The sequence below is a fragment of the Quercus robur genome, chromosome 11 (genome assembly GCF_932294415.1).
Source record: "Quercus robur chromosome 11, dhQueRobu3.1, whole genome shotgun sequence".
In the NCBI taxonomy this organism is placed as follows: domain Eukaryota; kingdom Viridiplantae; phylum Streptophyta; class Magnoliopsida; order Fagales; family Fagaceae; genus Quercus; species Quercus robur.
The window spans coordinates 43,807,268-43,826,984 of NC_065544.1; the positions used below are offsets into that span (position 1 = coordinate 43,807,268).

At 38.0% G+C, this 19,717-nt stretch overlaps 2 protein-coding genes and 1 non-coding gene across 4 annotated transcripts in view; 2 read left to right on the top strand and 1 right to left on the bottom strand.

Moving 5' to 3' along the window:
- The window catches only part of LOC126706350 (uncharacterized), a 46,832-nt gene extending 35,507 nt beyond the window's left edge, over positions 1–11,325 (bottom strand). For both annotated transcript variants that reach the window (XM_050405770.1, XM_050405769.1), the window contains exon 1: positions 10,597–11,325. In XM_050405770.1, coding sequence (XP_050261727.1) covers positions 10,597–10,791 — 195 coding nt within the window. In that variant the 5' untranslated portion in view covers positions 10,792–11,325. The remainder of the gene's footprint in view (positions 1–10,596) is intronic.
- On the top strand, positions 6,248–6,388 carry LOC126707764 (small nucleolar RNA snoR83). The gene has a single exon (XR_007649070.1). It is a non-coding gene; the product is annotated as a small nucleolar RNA snoR83 (small nucleolar RNA).
- A 445-nt stretch (positions 11,326–11,770) lies between the features above and the next one.
- Positions 11,771–12,499, top strand: LOC126705078 (uncharacterized protein At4g02000-like). Its single transcript, XM_050404031.1, has one exon. It carries the CDS (start codon positions 11,771–11,773, stop codon positions 12,497–12,499), a length of 729 nt encoding a protein of 242 aa, XP_050259988.1.
- Positions 12,500–19,717: the final 7,218 nt, after the last annotated feature.

The window sequence follows — 19,717 nt, forward strand, 5'->3', positions numbered from 1 at the left end:
ACTCACTCCTCGTCTTGAGTCCTTGGAGAACTTCTAAGGGTACCCCAAGGACGCCGGACACATACTCATCCGTGGTGTTCCCTTCACTACTAGTACTATTACTGTTATCACTAGAGCCACTAAAACTACTTGGGTCATGATACTCGTCTATGGCTTTGCCTAAACTATTGCTAGACGAGGAAAGAACGGTCTCAGACATTGTAGAAAACTTAAAATCTGAGAACGAGGAGTAAAGAAATACCTGAAATCTAGACGAGGGAACTAAGGATGAGATGATGCTTCTAGACGAGGATCTAAGACGAGGATGCTCAGGGAGGGAAATCTCATAAATGTGAAGGGCACTAGAGGAATTCAACTATTTATAAGCTGAAAACTTTGGGATGCGAAACGACGCAGCCAACCAAAGTGCGCCACGTGGCATAGATCTCGAAAATTGAACCAAGTGCATCAGTTCATCAGTCAGATTTTGACACGTGGCATACAGTACACATTTTTGAAAATCCCCCAAATTATCCTTAAGACGACACATATGGACGAAGGGGCAATTGATGGTGTCTAAAAAAAGCCAACTCCTTACTCGTCCATAAATGTCGTCCATGAGAAGGTTACACAAGCCACATTACTGTCGTCCAGAGAGACCTCTGGACGACATGTACTAACTGGTGTACTATCTCTCGTCCAGGAAGCACTTAGGACGAGGGCAAGGCAGTTTTGACAAAGATAACCGCTATAATGGTTATCAAATTGTACGCTCCGGACTCCGTAAAATTGGGGGAGGTTATCCAACGGATAACCGCTCCCTAAACCTATAAAAAGAGATGAGTCTCCGACAAAGAAAGGCAGAGTATTTCTTCTTTACAAACAATATTTTTCCATTAAGAGGAGAGTTACTAACTTCATCATCGGAGGAGTTTTGACCGGCCAACCCCGGTCTCCTCTGACCTTCTATTTCTTATCTTTCAGGCCCTCAACATCATCGTGATCCGTGCTGTTCAACTAACTGATTCCTTGATCGCTATCAACCTTGTTTAAGTGTTGTGAAAATATATCACAATTTATCTATTTTTCAAAATAACCACAACTTGTCAAATCAATAATTATTAAAAAAAAAAAAATTGTATCTTTGGATTAACTTTTTGAAATTGTATTATCCAAAAAAGAAAAAAAATTTATTTGAAAATATTTTTATTTAGGTGTGCAAACTCGATGAGAAAGAGAGTAATGGACTTTAGTGAGGAAGTCTCATGGACCGGTCCTACTGTTACAAGCCAGGTGGGCAGGTTTTTACTGGGGAATTGATGAATTCCATAAATGGAAATAACCCCATTATAAAATTCCTTTTTACGATTGATCCTCTTTCTTTTTTGCACTTTGCATTTGCTTACCAACAGAAGGAAGCGTGCAGACAATAGTCAAAGATTGAACAAAAATTATAAAGATGGGCTTCAACTCGATCAAGATCATTGAGATCTTCTAGCTTTAAAAAAAGATCTTCTGGCTCCACTTCCCAAAAGAAAAGAATTGATATCGTGGGGCCCAAACGGTAAAGCCCTCACATGCCTTCTGATGATGGATGGGAAATTGAAGTCCATGAAACTTAAAGTTTGTGGCTATAAAATGAGATTGGTTGCTTTTGCTCCTGACAGAGTACATGTCTCTTGGGAAAGAAAAACTTTAGGGCACTCACAGTAGTGGTGCTATATAGGTATAATGGTATTTTTTAGCTCTCAATCACAAAAAACAATGATGTAGCAGTGGAGCTAAATCTAAAAGATTTAGCTCCTCAACTACAGTGCACATCTATCTTTAGATGCGCACTGTAGCAAAAAAAAAAAAAAAAAAAAAACAAAATTTTATTACACTTTTTTCTCTTCACTCATTAAATAAACATTTCGTTTTTTCTCTTTCTCTCTCTCTCTCCGGCTTCTCTTCTTTCTTCTTTCTTCCTCAATTTTTTTTTTCTCTCTAGCTCGCTGGCCAGCTCCCTCATCTCCCTCATCCCTCAGCTCACCGGCCAGCTCCCTCATCGCCGATCTGTTCCGCCGACCCACCCCAAGCCCCATCGCTGATCTCCCCAAGCCCCATCGCCCAGTCCGTGCCTCTCTCTCTCTCAATCACTCTCACCTCTCTCTCTCAACGTCTCCAACCCACGCCTCCGCCGGCCTCAATGTCACCAACCTAAGCTGACCTAAGCCCCAATACGCCGCTAGGTTTCATCGTCGATCGTTGATCCAAGCTCTGGGTTTCTTTGGGTTTCATCGTCGAAGCCGCCACTGCCTTCCTCGTTGTGGGTTTCGTGGGTTTTTCCGTCGATCCAAGCTTTGGGGTTTTTTTTTTTTTTTTTTTTTTCCCCTACGGAGGACTGGTGGTGGTGGTGGTGGTGGTGGTGGTTGTGGCTGTGGTTGAGGAAAAAGATTGGAGATTTGGGTTTTTTTTTTTCCCCTACTGTGGACTGCTGGTGGTGGTAGTGGTGGTGGTGGTTGTGGCTGTGGCTGATGGTAGAGGTGGTTATGGTTGGTGCTGTGGGTTTTTTTGGTATTGGAATATATTATTTTATTGTAGTGGTTATAATATTTTATTATGATGTTTATATTATTTTATTGTGTTGAAAGCTAAAATAAATCCACTGCTGCAGCATGTGTAGGTAAAATAGATAAAATAATTTTTATTGGTGTCAAATAGCTAAAATTATAGATCCACTGCTGTGGATGCTTTTATCATGTTTCTAGTGTATATTACTTCTCTCTCACAAGGGGGTGGAGCCCACAAGTGGTATTTTGCTTGCTTTTCTAATGAAAATTCTGAATTCATTTATTTTTTTTGGTACTATTGGAAGCTAGCCACTAGCCAGTTAGTCTATAGCTGTCACTTGGAGTGAATATAGAGTAGGCCACTTAATAAAGAGAGAGAAAAAGATGTGTACTGATGAAGGAAACTTGGTTGCAGAACTATTAACTATTTCTTGGGCAAATTCATTATTTTTCTGATATGTCAGATATTTTGTTGAGTTCTGATAGTGATATATAGTGAAATATTTTAATCAAAGTGGTTGGAAATTTATGCACTTTTCCATATTTCATATTTCCTTTCACCTAAGCCAAGGTTTCCAACAAGTGGGAAAATGGGTGACTTTTAAGAAATTGATATTGATTAACATGTCCCTACCCAATATATATATTTATTTATTATTTACATGTCAATTCAATTTAAGAGTCAATCCAGGCTATATATCCAACACCAATTTCTACCAACTCTTTTTTGTTTATTTAATGGTAAAAATATATTTATATATCACAATTAGGGAATGTTTGGTAGTATTGTTCTAGTAACATTGCTTGTATTTTTTGAAAATATGTGTGGGTGAAAAGTATACGAAAATAAGTGTAATGTTGTTTAAACACTAAAAACCATTGTTTAAAATACCTTACCAAATACTAGCCTCCAAGGCTCCTCTGTAGTCTAAGAAGGATTAGGGTTTTGGTTGACTTTACAGTCAACCATGATTAAAAATACCAAACTCTTCAGCCACATATTAGCCTCCAAGGTCCCCTGATACGCTGTAGTCCAAAAGAGCTAGGCTTTCCAATGTTGGTATTTTTCTTTTAATTTTTAGGTAAAATTAGTGATTAACCCGTGGGAAATAGTTTAACAAAAGTTATATATTTTCGCTTTGCTCAAAGGTACACATGCTAAAAGTGAATGAAAATTAGTAAATCCAAGTGAAAATAAAGGTGGAAAACAAATATGAAGAGCTTGATCAAATTCATTTCAAAATGTCATTTAAATAAATTCTAACCATCATAACAATGAAAATAAAATCCTCAAACAATACTATAATTATTCTTTTTTAATGTTAAGATCCTATATATAAATTAGAAAAATGTAATCATGCGTAATCCTCTTCTAATATGACAAATAAAGATACATTACTTTTGTCCCTACCATTTATCCCCAAAGAAGCAATCCATGTTGGCCTTCACAATATGTGAGCCATGACAATAGTCAATCAAGTGGAAACTTGTTGTCGATGTATAACCCTTTCCTTTCCTCTTTTTTTTTTTTTTTTTTTTTTTTTTTTTTTTTTGAGAATGATGTATACCTCAATCATAATTAGAAAGACATTAATAATGAATTAGCTCTAGACTATCCTACAATAATTTTTTTTACTTAAAAGTAGTCTCTTTTTGAAGATCTTCAACAAGAGAAATAGACAATCAAAACTCTCATCAAAAGGAATATATATATATATAAAACGTACACAAATTCCAGTTTTGAAAGAAATGAAACCTCCTAGTTTTCTATTTTTTATTTTCATTTTTATATATTTTTTTATCTTATGATGAGTTCAACACTAATTTTAAAGTTTTACGTTAGTCTAAAGTCTAGACCTTCTTTCTTTTTTGCATATGAATTATAACCTTTTAACTCTAATGTAAAATTTTCCTTTAATCTTAAAATATAATAAAAATCCATTAACATTTAAAAAATATACAAAACTCCATCAAATTAGTATTTTTTTTGATACACAAATTAGTATAATATATGTGTGTGTGTGTAAGGGCGAGTTTTGGATCCTAAGCCCAAAAGAGAAAAGGATTAAGGCTCAAAGAGCCCAATACAATAAATTTGTAGAGAATGGACTGAAAACTAGGCTTTAATGGCTTGGACAACACTCACAGTGGATTAAAGATGATAAGAAAACAACGACAAACAAGTTTTGTGCAAGGAAATTCTTCCTCAGCAAAGTCTGAGAAGAGTAGTTCTTGAATATATCCCTCTTAAGCTTGATTACAATTCTAGTTCTTAGTGCTCCAGTCTTTTTTCTTTACAGATTCTCCGATCCTCCCCTTGTAATTGGGGTCTTTCTTCTTTATATTACCCTGTTTGCCTCATCTCAACCCTCCACGTGTAGGTCAAGTTGCTGGCTTTTATCCTTATCCCATCAACACCTTCCTGAAGTCTTTGGGAATAGCTATAAGGCTGAATATCACTGTTCAGGTATCACCTCCACATTAAGAAAAAGTGCTAATAAATAAATTTTAAAACATTTATTTCATTCAAATTTGTAAATTATTATTGACGCTTGGTAAACATATTGACATGTACAAATAATTGTTTGACACATGACATTGTTTGTCCATATAATACAAATAAATATAGGAAGTCATCATATGTCATTGAAGTATAGATTGAGAAAGAAACATGTGTCATTACTGTTTGTGTCCATCAGTTGTGAGATCCAACTTTTATAATATACTAGTAAGTTACCCATATGATGCACGGATAATATTGTAATGTTTTGTATAAGATGGTTTTGGAGAATGTTGTATATATATTATAGCATAATTGTTATAGAACTTTATTAGTAATGAGTTTATCATAAAAAGTAACAATTATAAATTGCATACACATATCCATTATAATTATTCAATTGAAGCAATGAAAAAAAAAAAAAAAACTTTTGACATATATTATAGAATAAAAGTTAATATAGAATGTGTCTTTCTCTTTCTTCTTAATTCTAAAACAAAATACACATCCCAAACACCCACAGTTAATCATATCATTTACAAAACTCACAAATCCACAATGTTTGACCTTGACATCAAAATCGTAATCACCGTTTTCACTCAATATAAAATGCAAGCCCTCCTTCCTTGGTTGTAGCCAACTCAAATGGGGTAGGATTAGATGAAACAACAATGTTAGAGCTAGGTAGGTTTGCCAAAAAATTAAAGGTAGACGACATCATTTCTTGTCTGTGTATATTTGACATGGGATGACATGAAGGGCCATAGGTAGGTATATATAAAGAGATAGAAGTGCGAGATGTGAAAATAGTGAATTAAAATGTAAAGAGTTTTGTGTGTATGTGTGAGAGATGGAAAATCTTGAAATACTGAACCAAAAGATATAAAGAATATTTATTTTTTAATTAGAAAAGTTTTAAAACATTGAACCAAAAAAAAAAAAAAAAAATCAATAATTAACTTGTTCTTATATTTTATGTGGTTTAAGAGTATTTCAATTCTTTTCATAAAATATGCCACATGGTAAAATCTCGTGCTCTTCAGTATGAGGTCTCTATTTTTACTTATATATTAATTAAAGATAGATAGATAGATAGATGTTTTCCCATCTCTTTGTACAAGAGTTTTCAATGGCACTCAAATGTGTGTTATAAGAGCTACATCATTTAATTTGTTCTTTTTTGGTTCTTGGGTTTTCTATTTTTTGTGCCTTCATAATCCCAGATAAGCTAAAAAGCCTAAATGGTTAGTGCTTAAATTGATTCATGGGAGGCGAAAAGTAACACTGGAAGTTTCGCTGATTAACGCCTTTTATTTTTTAAACACAAGGTGTTTTCTTAGTAACTCGCCATACATATAACATACATATTGATTTTCCTTCTTCATTTTTTGGGTTATTTTTAATTTTTTTTCATATTGTACAGGGCATTAAAAAAAACTATAAAGTGTGTAAATTGTTTTTTGTTTCTTTCTTTCTATGAAGACCCACTCTTTTCTTCATGGGTATGATGATTTTCAAATTCCTTATTTTTTTTCAATGTTTTGGTTGAAGCCTTATATGCGTCTGATATATAGGTCTCATAGTTCCACTTTCAAAAAAGAAAAAAACAGGTCTCATGGTTGCGTGAATACCAAATGATAGATGCATATTTTGAATGCATAAGACAATTATTAGTTGTAAATTGACTCTAATAATGCACTGGAAAGAGATATAATTTTAAGGGTCACATTAGCAAGTGCTCTTAGGACAATTATTAACAAACCATTTTAAAAAAGTTTTAACACAACTTTTATAAGAAATAGATAAAACAGTCAAAACATTGATTGCTTTTTTCTTTACCCATAAAACATTTCTTAAAATGGCTCATTAACAAATATCCTTAAGACATTTGTTAACATTTCCCTAATTTTAAATGAATTTAACTGGTACATGGTGAATTTTATGACATTAAGGCACCGAGGGGAAAGAAAATGACCATTTCGATCATTATAATTAAAGACCCAAAATATCAGTTTTAATGGGCTTGCTCAATTTTTAAAGATTTAAGGTATCCTTGCTCAAGCATCTTTGATTTATGTCACAACAAAATTCTCTGATTTGCCAAAACTCCACGACCACATAAGTCATAACTATGTTAATTTATTCCGAGTCTGTGAGATATGGAAATTCACTTGAATCATATACAAATAAAGTTGGTAAATTCATTGATTTACTTTAATAGCCTATCTCTAATATACATACCATGCCAAAAAAAAAAAAAAAAAAAAAAAAAAACTTTCTGTACTGATGGAGGGTTGTTATTTTTTGCCTGAGTAACATAATTTTATTTTCCTCACAAGTGACATTAATCATTTTCCTTTCATAAAATTAATTCATGTAACATTTTAAATCCATAAATAAAAGGAATAAATCAGACCAACCTAAATCCTTCAACAAAAAAAATAAATAAATAAATAAATAAAAGGAATTATTGTTGCCTTGAGATGGTTCTCAAGATGCTAATTTCAGTTCTCTATGCTTATCTTACTTCATAGATAAGGGTACGGGGTCCGAAAACGCCTAACTTAAATGTTTAAAATATGCACAAGTTAACAGCTAAAGGGAATGATAAATCCTAAGATATAACAAAGTTTTCAATATGACTAAGTTAAACTACCCACTTTGAATTAACTAAGTTAAATTGTATGATCTCAAAGTAAGTCATCTCAATTGAAATTAAACCAAGCCAAATCATCTCGAATAGAGTTATATCGCAAGAATTCAATTGATCCAATCCTAATAACAATAATTTACATTGAAATAAAAGTTCATACAGATCAAATTATCACAAACATGTACATAATCACATCAAACTACAAATATTCACAAGTACAGATTATAATGCATAAACTTAACATGATGAGATCATGAGAACTTATCCATTCACAACGCAGTGGTTCAATTCATTGTATGTAAAATTCACTCGCTTAGGTAATACAATTATTGATTCAAGGGGCCCCAAAACGTGGAAGAAAACTCTATCTGGAGAAAATAAGGTGAAGAAATATTTATCCACAAACAATACAATATGGCTTCAATATGTAAATGCTAAAATAGTACTTGCCAAAAATTAAAATAAAAAATCCCCTACAATCATAATTAAACTAATAGATAAAGATAGCTTCGAATTCATTTCAATGTAGCCTTACATCACTTGATATCCATAATGATTTTAAATAAGCCAAGAAGTTCAATTCTTTCATTAGGGGCTATATAATTACACTCCTACAAGTTTAAGTAGTTAATTAGTCTAACTGCACAAAAAACAAATAGCAAAAGTGAAGTGTCCATCCCACATACATATAAAATATAATAACCATCCTTGAAATTGCAGCCCTTTCATAAACAAGAACACTCATCCCTGTAAACAAAAAACATTTGAAAAAAATACTACATGAATCAAATGTAAGAAAAATCAATTATAATGAATATTTAAACACATACCAGGATAATTAAACAGCTCATGCCATCAAAAATAACGTTTCAGTTAATCCAATGCGTCAATGGTGGTAATTAATTTGTAATTATTGTAAGAAACTTAAACTACAATCATTACAAGGTGTCAATATATGTGACTGCATCAATACTACTGTATGATTAGATGTATAGCAAAAAAATAGTATGATGGGTAATACTTTACACCAAAATGTTCTAACTAAATTTAGAATTTAAAATAAGAAAGCAACATGAATCAATATATCATATTTAACTAAATAACCACGTAAAACATGGGGCAAAAATCACAGAGAAGCATCTAAGCCAAAGCAAAAATATCCTATCAGTCCAGCGTCTATTTTGTTCAGCCTATTACCTTTTCTTTTTCTTTTTTTAAATTAAATATTTAACATAGGAAAACTTTCTAAAGAAAAGCCCTTTGTCCTCGGCTCGAATTTTTTTTTTTTTAAGCTCATGTCACATGCCCAATGCCCAAGAGCATACCTACTATAAGACTAGTGTTTTAGTTGTCAATGTTATGCTTTAAGCTCATGTCACATGCCCAATGCCCAAGAGCATACCTACTATAAGACTAGTGTTTTAGTTGTCAATGTTATGCTTTGTTTATTGTTACGTCTTTAGCATTTTATAGTCATGAGACTTACATGTGACTTCCAACATAGTTGGATGGTCAAAATTTTACTTTTATATAACAGATGAAAGATTAAGATTCCAAAGGTTACTAAATGCTATTATAAAAAACCTATTTGGGGGTAATTGTAGGCAACCTAAACAAAGAAATTGATCTACTATTATTTTAACATTAACCCAAATTATATCTAGCCAAAAAATTTAAATTAAACAAATAAAAAGCACTGCTTCAGCATCTCAATGCTTTTTAGACACATCCAACAACCTGCTCTGAGTCTGGACCAAGGCTTCTGAACAAGCTAGAGCCCAAAACCGATTGCCATTTTAAATTCCAATTGATAATTTGGTTTCTAACAATCAATATCCATATATTTTATGAAGAAAATTTGGGTACTCTAGTCACACAGCATTTTCATACAACAAAACAACTAGCAAGGGGGCAAGTACAAAAGCAGGAAAAATACATAATTACACAATACTAAGAAAGCCTTTAATCAAAAGGATCATATAACATATAACATAGAGTTGAGTCCATCTATGTTCCAATACTGCAGGATTGAATAAAGAATACCTTTTTTTAGTACTCTTTGCAAGCCCGTCTTAATGATCCTTTTCCTCTGATGTCTTTGGTTTCTTCTTCTTTGGTGGTTGAGTTCCACGATTGCTGCAAGTTTTACAAGTACACATAAATGATAAGCAATTCCTACATTAAAGGGCAAAAGATGATAGCTAGCTAGAATTAATAGTGTGTGCGTGTGAGAGAGTAGGAAACCTACGTAATCATGCAGTCCAACAAATCTATATCGGTATCCAGTGAGTACTTCTGAATGGAAATAACAGATAGAGGAGGCTTGCGATCCGGATCACTATAAATATAAAAAAATGCAGAGAGGTCAAGTACGATACAAAAAAGAAAATTAGAAGCCTTTTCGGATGGCTCGTGGGAGCTGTTGCGGGAGCTCAACAGAAGGCAGAATTTGTGATCGGATAGGTGGAGAAGACCAGGACTAGTCCAACAGAAATATTCAGATTCCCCAAAAATGGTCCAGGGTTGAGCCGTTCACGAGTCCACCTTTTTGATTTTAAATCAAATCCAAAGATACAGCATTCAGTATTCCATTTCTCCATAGATACGATGCAAACCCAATAGGCCTTAGTATGATCAACAACTACAGCCCTTCCACATTGAGTATATGAGTCAACTAACGCCCAATGCTGCTGAAGCCAAGTTTCCCATGTAGAAGACATAACATTGTATTTTAAAAAATCAGCACACATGTTGTTTTCTTTACTATTGCTCAGATCAACCAACATAATCTCGTGTTTGTCTTCCTCCAACTCCAAATGAGCGAAAATAATTGGTTCGAAATCGCCTCCGATTGCGATGCTGAAGGGTGGGTTTGGTAGGCTTTCCCAGGTTTTCAAAATGGGGTCATAAACCTCCATCCATCCACGGCCAGAGGAACAATCTTCAGGTATGGGTTTGTAACCATATAAACCGCCAAAAACATAGAGCTTACCGTCTACAACAATGGTCTGAGGGTCTTTTCTGCGGTTTCTCATGGGCTCATCAAGCTGCTTCCAACCCAGATCAGGACATGTAAGGTCAAGGGTCCAGACAGACCTACTGGGCATATAGATTCCATGCAGAGGGTAGTCTTCGCGCCTCTAAGTTCTTCAAATTCAGACCTAGTGAGTTTTGCATAGCCACCAACAGAATACAGATGGTTGTTTAACAGTGCCAAGTATCTAGAGGTGTAAGGTTCCTCGGCAGTGGTTACCGAAAACGGACTGAGATCCTTTGGGGTGAAGTTGCTGTATTCCCTTATCTGTGCTCCATGAATTACCGCGTTGAGCGGAGCAGAAGGACGTGAGAGAAAGTATGAAAGAGGAGTACGGGCTTCATGGTCTGGGACCTTAATGGTATAACACTTCATCACTTCAGAGCTCGTTTCTCGTGCACAGAACAGATCTCATATTCACCATCAAGATCATCTAACCTCCCCCAATCTTCCTCCTCCTCCACCTCCACCTCCTCCTCCATAGGATCCATAGCTTCTTTCTTTTTTTCTTTGAGAATAAGTTGGATGCGAGAGATAGAGAGACATTGAAAGGTTTGGGAATTAGGGTTAGGGTTGTGAATTGGGGAGGAGAGAGAGTCTCACACGGACTAGCGAGTAGCGAGTATTTATAGGGATCCGTATAGACGACCCGACCCGTGGTCCCACTCCGTCTGGCCATTTCGGCCGTAAGACATGAACAATGGGCTTGAAAGCATACTTCGACATGGGCCTTATTATTTCGTCACCAAAACACGTATCTGGGATGGGAGTTCTTACTTTTAGGCCACGTTGGGATTTTGCTAATTACTGACTTAGGTCAGCCGCATGTGAAAGATTACAAAGGAGCAAATCAAAGCAATATTAAGTTGGCTAATTCGATAATATATAAGCCTTCGGTCAGTTTGAATGAATTTCTCCAATTTGGTTGTTGGTTGTAGGAAGCAGGGTAGTGCTCCCGTGCTTGTGCATGTGGAAGCAGTAGAGTCTTGCAGGTTCTCCCTTGCAAGAGTGTAGTGGTCCTCACCTACGTAGGACCAGTGTTGGGTGAAAGTATGGCAGCAGAGTTAGAAGAACTGTGGAAAAAGTTGTCTTTCACAGAGGAGGAGGATGAAAGCATTGTGTTGGGAAGGAATACTACAGAGGCTGCGATAGCAATAGGAAAAAACTGTCTGTTGATGAAGGTGCTTTCACACAGGAGCATAAACATTGATGCTCTTAGGAAGAACCTTAGAATGGTGTGGAAACCAAATAAGAGCATCCAGATAAATGAAGTTGAAAACGAACTCTATCTAGTGGAGTTTGGAGATGGAAGGGATAAGAAGAGAGTCATGGAGATGTGTCCATGGACATATGAGAAGTCCTTGATTCTTTTGAGAGAGTTTGAGGGCGAACGGATACCAAAGGAGATCTCACTTTGGCAGTCCCCTTTTTGGGTGCAAATACACAATCTCTCTTTAAAAAGCAGAACCAGAGAAACGGGCAGAGCTATAGAAGCAAAGCTGGGGGAGGTTTTGGAAGTCGACGTAGAGGAATCTGGTGTTCACTGGGGAAAATTTTTGAGAGTGAGGGTGAAGATTGATGTTACGAAGAAACTTGTGAGGGGAAAAAAGATTGTAATAGAGGGGGGAGAGCAGAGGTGGATAGCCTTCAAATATGAGAGGCTTCCAAATTTTTGCTATAGATGTGGGCTGCTCAGCCATGGTTTAAAGGATTGTAAGGAAGGGAATGATAATGAGGACCAGGTGGATTTGAGTAAACTTCAGTACGGGGCATGGCTATGAGGGGAAGCGCCGAGGAGAGGCGGAGGTGAATTTATGAAGGCTCGACAGGAGGAAGGAAGGCCGGGGAAAGGGTGGTCGGAGAACAAAGCGGAGGAAAGTCAAGCGAGAGTGAAGCACACGACAAAAAAAAGAAGTGGGGCGGAAAAAGCGCCGGAGTCAACACAACCACCCTTGGGGAATGAGGACATGGTGAATGAGACAAACTGTGCAGATCAAAGTTGTCAGGAACCAGTGAAGGATCATGGAAAAGGAAAAAGTCTTTGCCTAGGAGAGATGACAAATGGAACCTTACCTATTTCTTGCAAGGAAGCCTGCGGAGAGATGACAAATGGAACCTTACCTATTTCTTGCAAGGAAGTCTGCAATGAGAGTGAGACACAAAAGGCACCAACGGATGGGATGCAGTGGGAGACAGGGACGTCTCAGGAGGAAGATAAGCTGTTTGACTTTAAAGTGGCGCCAACGGATGAAGCAATTAACGAGCTAGAAGGCCAGGTAGAGGTAGAACGTGGGCTAGGCCCAATGGCACTATGTTATAAGGAGAACACGGGCTGGATTGCGAAACAGCTGGGCCCAGTGAGTGGTCACTGGAAGAGGCGTGCCCGTGAGGCCCGCAATGAGTTTTTGAAAGAGGAAAAAGCCCCAAACGTGAAGAAGAGACTTGACCCTATCACGTTAGAAGAACTTGAACCACACATATCAGCTCATAAAAGAAGGAAAGTAACAGAACGCAACACAACACAAAAGGAAAACTCAGCTTTGGATGGCGATGAGGCGGTGGCTGCGAAGCAGCATCGCCGAGCCCAGTGAGTGTCCTGGCTTGGAATTGCCGGGGTTTGGGGTCATCCCCGGCAGTTAGGATCCTCTCCGATGAGGTGAAGGCAAAAAACCCAATTTTGGTCTTTCTATCTGAGACCAAGGCTAGTGTGAGTCGTATTAAGGGGCTTCAGAGGAAGTTGGAGCTTACTCAAGGCATTGCAGTACCGAGTGATGGCCAAAGTGGTGGTTTGGCGATGTTATGGCGTGAAGGAGTAGATGTGAGGCTTCGGAGTGTTTCGCACTCACATATCGACGTTTGCGTGATCGGAGAGGGTGGGGCGTGTTCTTGGAGAGCAACCGGTTTCTATGGCCACCCCGATACGAGGAAGAGGCATATCTCATGGGAGCTGCTTAGGACGCTAAAAAATCAAAGCACACTTCCATGGGTTATGCTTAGTGACTTCAACGAAATCGTTCGTCCAGAGGAGAAGCTGGGCTGGTTGGAACGGGTTGCGGATCAGATGAGAAATTTTCGGGAATGCTTGAATGAGTGTGGTTTGCTTGATCTGGGTTTTGTGGGGCAGAGGTTCACCTGGTGTAATGGTAGATTCGGGGAGCAACGAATGTTGGTTAGGCTGGACAGAGTAGTGGCAGATGAAAGATGGATTGAGCTTTTCCCCGAGGCACAAGTCCAACACATTTCCATGTCAGCTTCGGATCATTGTCTGCTTGCATTATTCCTAAGAAAGAAAAAACCCATCAAGCCAACAGAAAGGAGGTTTATGTTTGAAGAGATGTGGGTTTGAGACAAGAGTTGCAGGGGAATAATTGAATCGATATGGGCTCCCACACAAGCAAGTGCAGATGGGTGCATTGTCGACAAGATTAAAATGTGCCAATCCCAGCTTAGACAGTGGAATCAGAGGACTTTTGGAAATGTTAACACAAGGCTAAAAAGACTAAAGGAGCGGCTTCAATTTCTTGAGGGGAAGAATCTTCTTCACGAGACAGCTTGTGAAATCAAAGAAGTGAATAAGGAAATTAACGAGACTCTCATAAGGGAGGAGGTGATGTGGAATCAAAGGTCGAGGGCGCTTTGGCTGAAAAGTGGGGATAGGAATACTAAGTTTTTTCATGTGACAGCGTCTCAACGACGTAAAAGGAATAAGATTGAAGGGATTATGGAAGAGGGGGTATGGCTTGATAGTCCTGAAGACATAGAGAGAGTGATCCTCAACTATTTCTCAAGCATCTATAGTACAGACCATCCCAACTCTTTTGAGGCAAGTTTGAATGCGGTGGATCAGCGGGTCACTCAGGAGATGAATGGCGAGTTGCTGAGAATGTTCAGTGAGGAGGAGATTAGAGCCGCATTGAACCAAATGCACCCGACCAAAGCCCCTGGCCCCGACGGTATGTCACCCATTTTCTTTCAACAATACTGGGAAGTGGTGGGTCAGTCAGTGGTAAACTGTGTTTCTGAAATTCTTAATACTGGTGTAATGCCTCAGTCTTTGAATGAAACTTATATATGCTTAATCTCAAAAGTTAGTTGTCCCCAAAAGATTACTGAATTCCGCCCGATTAGTTTGTGCAATGTTGTATATAAAATTGTATCCAAAGTCCTTGCAAACAGGTTGAAGAAGATATTACCTGGTGTGATTAATGAGTCACAGAGCGCTTTTGTCCCGGGAAGGCAGATTACGGATAATGTATTGGTGGCTTTCGAGACAATGCATTGCATAAATCAGAAGAGAAAAGGAAAAAAGGGTTTGATGGCCATTAAGCTCGACATGAGTAAGGCCTATAACAGGGTGGAGTGGGCGTTTTTGGAGGCAATGATGAGGAAATTGGGCTTCCAAGAGGAGTGGATCAGGCTGATTATGATGTGTGTAACAACAGTCTCATACTCCGTTCTTATCAACGGGGAACCAAAAGGCAAGATCACTCCGACGAGGGGCTTACGCCAAGGGGATCCTATCTCTCCCTACCTTTTCCTTTTGTGTGCGGAAGGGCTAACGGCTATGCTTCGAAGGGATGAGAGAGAGGGGTTAATTAGTGGGATTTCTGTGTGTAGGGGAGCACCAAAGATTTCACATCTCTTGTTCGCCGATGACTGCATTATTTTTGGGGAGGCAAGTGTTAGGGAAGGAAACAGGGTGCTAAAGGATCTTGATGATTATGAAAGGGAGTCGGGTCAAAAGCTGAATAGAGAGAAGACGTCACTCTTTTTCAGCAAGAATACGGGCAGGGAAATCCAAGAGGAAATCAAAGATAGCTTCGGGGCTCAGATCATAAATAAGCACGAAAAATACTTGGGTTTGCCTACCCTTGTGGGGAGAGGAAAGAGGAAGGCTTTTAACAGGATAAAAGATCAAGTGGGAAGGAAAATAGCGGGGTGGAAGGGCAAGTTACTATCAAATGCGGGGAGAGAAATTCTCATTAAAGCGGTTGCCCAAGCAACCGCAACATACACGATGAGTTGTTTCAAACTCCCAGATTCCCTTTGTAGAGAGCTAAATGCTTTGGTGAGCCAATTTTGGTGGGGTCAGAAGGAGAAGGAAAGGAAGATGGTGTGGATATCGTGGGAAAAAATGTGCACGCCCAAATCAGAGGGTGGTATGGGCTTTAAAGACTTAAAAGCCTTTAATCTGGCGCTCCTAGCAAAACAAGGGTGGAGGTTGAACCAAGATCCGGATTCTCTCACCCACAACGTGTTTAAAGCTAAATACTTCACAGAGTGTACGTTTATGGAAGCACAAGTGGGAAAGAAGCCATCCTATGTGTGGAGAAGTCTAATGGCTGCAAAGGAAACTATTGAAGCGGGATCTCGGTGGTTGATTGGAAATGGGAGGAAAGTGAACATTTGGCGGGATAGATGGCTTCCGTTGCCCGATGCATCCAAAGTTAGTAGCCCACAGAGACACAATACTGAGGTGGAGATGGTTGCACAACTCATTGACTATGAGGTTGGTACGTGGAAGTCTGAATTCATAAGGGAGGTCTTCCTCCCCCATGAAGCGGATATCATTCTAAGCATTCCGTTAAGTACACAAATGCTAGAGGATTCAAAGGTATGGGCTTGGTCAAAAAATGGCCTATTCACGGTGAGAAGTGCGTATGGGGTGTCACTAAAACTGTTAAGGAAGACGAGTCAAACAAGACCAACTGGGGACAGCTCTGACAAAACAAAAGTGGCGCAGTTGTGGAAGACAGTGTGGAAGCTCAAGTGCCAAAATAAAATAAAGCATTTTCTATGGAGGGCTTGCAAGGAGATTTTGCCAACAAATTACCGCTTAGCTGTGAGGAAGGTGAGTAACAATGACCGGTGTGGATTTTGTGGCGAATGTGAGTCTTCGGGTCATATCTTGTGGGATTGCAAAGTTGCTGTTGAGGTGTGGAGGGAGGTGGATATTGGTCTTCCAAGACTGAACCAGCCCATGAGGGACTTTGTAGATGTGTTTTGGGCAGTGATGGAGAGAAAAGGGGATACAGATTGGGTTTTGTTTGCTATTACGGCTTGGCATATATGGAATAATAGGAATAAATTCAAGCATGAAGGAAGGTGTAAGGAGCCGAAAAGAATAGCCAGGGAGGTTCGTGATTTTGGATTAGAAATCCAAGAAACTCATCTGCCAAGTCCACGTACTACTGCAAGAGTCTGCAACCAATGGAAGCCATCGAGACAGGGGAGGTATAAGGTAAATGTAGATGGGGCGGTTTTTGCAAATTGGGGATGGTGCGGTGTGGGGGTAGTTATTAGAAATGAGAATGGTTTCATCATGGGGGCAATGAGCAAAAAACTACCCCTTCCTCTTAGGGCCACGGAGGTGGAAGCGAAGGCTGTGGAGGAAGGAATTAAACTGGCATGGGATCTGGGACTTAGGGACATAGATTTGAAAAGTGATGCTCAGGTAGTGGTGGGTGCTATTGCTGGAAATGATCCAGGTCCTTGCTCAATCCAGAAAGTGGTTGAAGGCGTAAAGTGTTGGCTGAAAGGTTTTAAATCTTGGAGTTGCGCTCATGTGCGTAGACAAAGTAAGAGGGCAGCACATATATTGGCTAAGGAGGCTTTCAATGCTACGGGCTGTGTAGTCTGGGTAGAAGATACCCCTCTTGTAATTGCAAATCAGATTCAACTAGATGTAAACGTTATGGACAGTTTGTCCTAAGGAATGAAAGTTATGTTTTCACTATAAAAAAAAAAAAAAAAAAAAAGCCTTCGGTCAGTTTGTAAAACCATATAGAGAAAATAGACGGTTAGGGCTGGAGCGCACGGAGCAGCGACTGTGTGTGACGTCCTCTATGGCTTTTCTTTAGCATTGTGCATTGTGACTATTTCTTTAGTTATTATATTTGTCTAGTTGAATGTTTAGTATTTTATTTTTGTGTTTTATTTCCATTACTATGAGTAGCTAAATTTATAATTAAGGCTGAGAATGAAACCTTGTTAAAGATTATCAATAGTATTTATGAGATTTAATTTTTTTCACAATAGTTGTTTTTTAATGATTTAAATTGTTCTTACATCACATCTATTGACTAAGATAGAATTCTAGATATGAGTTCAATCATGTTTTTCTCATGTTTTTGGATTTATCTTAATTAATTGAATACTTGGTTTATTATGATTTGATTTTAAGAATTGGATACTCTTGTGATTTGTTTGTCAACGGATACAATTGATGATTTGATTTTATACATTGGAAGCAAAGAAGAACATGCTTTAGATTTTTAAACATAAGTTTTAGTGATAATATTTTCCACGATAGCAGTTGATTTCAAGATTATCATGTAGTGGTTTCTCAAAAAAAGATTATCATGTAGTGGTTGGGAAAAATTAATGATCATGAATATATGCTGATATGAATTAACAAGGCAGATTCCAAAACCTTAATACATCTCTCTAGGTTGTTTAATCTCTTTACTGCCTTATTTTATATCTTTGCTTAAAATGGACGCAAGTGCCCACGTGCGGTTGGGGACAACACAGTGGTTTCATCCTAGCAATGGGTGAATACGCCTTGGCCTAGGATGGACCATGGCGGAAAAATGGAGTCGCCACCTAGATTAGGTCTAGGAACCATAGATTAGCACCGTTCGTGGAATGATTGATCTATTACTAGAGCATGTGTCTAGAGTTTAGGTATGGGGATGGCAAGGTGTTAGGCACCCAACCCCACCTGACCTGTGAGTTAACTTTCACTCATTGTGTTCCACATCTTAATCCCATTAAAGGCACGCTCAACATTGTTATCTTAGACTCACACACTCTAACATGCATCTAAGCACACAAACATTGTATTCTCATCTCAAACCCTAGCATACATCTATCATGACATCATAGCATACATCAGGGGCAGAAACAAAACATGGCTACAAAATCATATTAAAGGCATTTAAACATCAAGAACATGGCTTCCAACCAAACATGCTTGCATCCATTGCCAAGGCAACATCATAAAATGCATGTCTATGTGAGTGCATGACTTACCTCACTTATCTTACTACATCACAGCACCTATGCATCAATGCATGTTCATGTAATATGCATGTTCATGTCACATTAAAAGGTCGAAACCCTAACTAGCATCAAGAAACAAACAAACAAAACAAAACATGGAGGCAGGGGCTTTATAAGCATGAAAACCAACTCAGAATAGAAACATGTTACATAAACAAAACAAAGAAACAGAAGTAAACAAGACTTGGATTAGGGTTTTTGGGCACGAGTATGCGTGTGCATACATAGGGCCTACATGCATAGCCTAGTTGTATGCGTGCACACACTTTGAGGATGCGTACACATGTAGAAAGCAAGCGCACGCATACACACCCTAAACCCTAACCTAGAAAACAAGAACACTAAACAAGCAAAAACTAAAACCTAACATGCTTATTACAGAAAGCAAGATAAACCTAGACTAAACAGACATATTAAAACATATATGAAGCAAAATAAAACAAGAACAAACAAGAATAAAAAAATAAAAAATAAATAAAAAAAGGAAAAGAGGCAAAAGAGGGCTAGAACCTTTATCTTCAAAACAAAGGCTCTTTAGCTTAATTTTGACCGCTCTCCTCAGTTAATCTAGTCACAACTAAAACAAGATTAGTTTGTAAACCTTGAAACTATAAGATCAAGACTAGAAAAGGTCTCAATCAGAAAAATATTATCTTGAAAGTGTTTTGTGAAAAACTCCCTTTTTGATTCACTATTTCTAGCGAATCTTGTATGTTTTCCTCTTGGATTCTGTGTTGTTTTGAAAATGTACCATGTATGGCTTTTTATAGTAAAAAAATGTCGGTTTGAGACCGCTCCCAAGCAAATGTGGGATTTGTTCCAAATCTTTTTTTAATGCAGAAAACATTTTCTTACATAGTTTCTGGAACCCTAGCATGTGCACGCATGCCCATGTTTTTGTTAGTATACATACCCAAGTGAATCATAGAGGAGAA

What these genes read in the sequence shown, in the direction of transcription:
- LOC126705078 (XM_050404031.1), top strand. Translation starts at nt 11,771, where the DNA reads ATGGCAGCAGAGTTAGAAGAACTGTGGAAAAAGTTGTCTTTCACAGAG.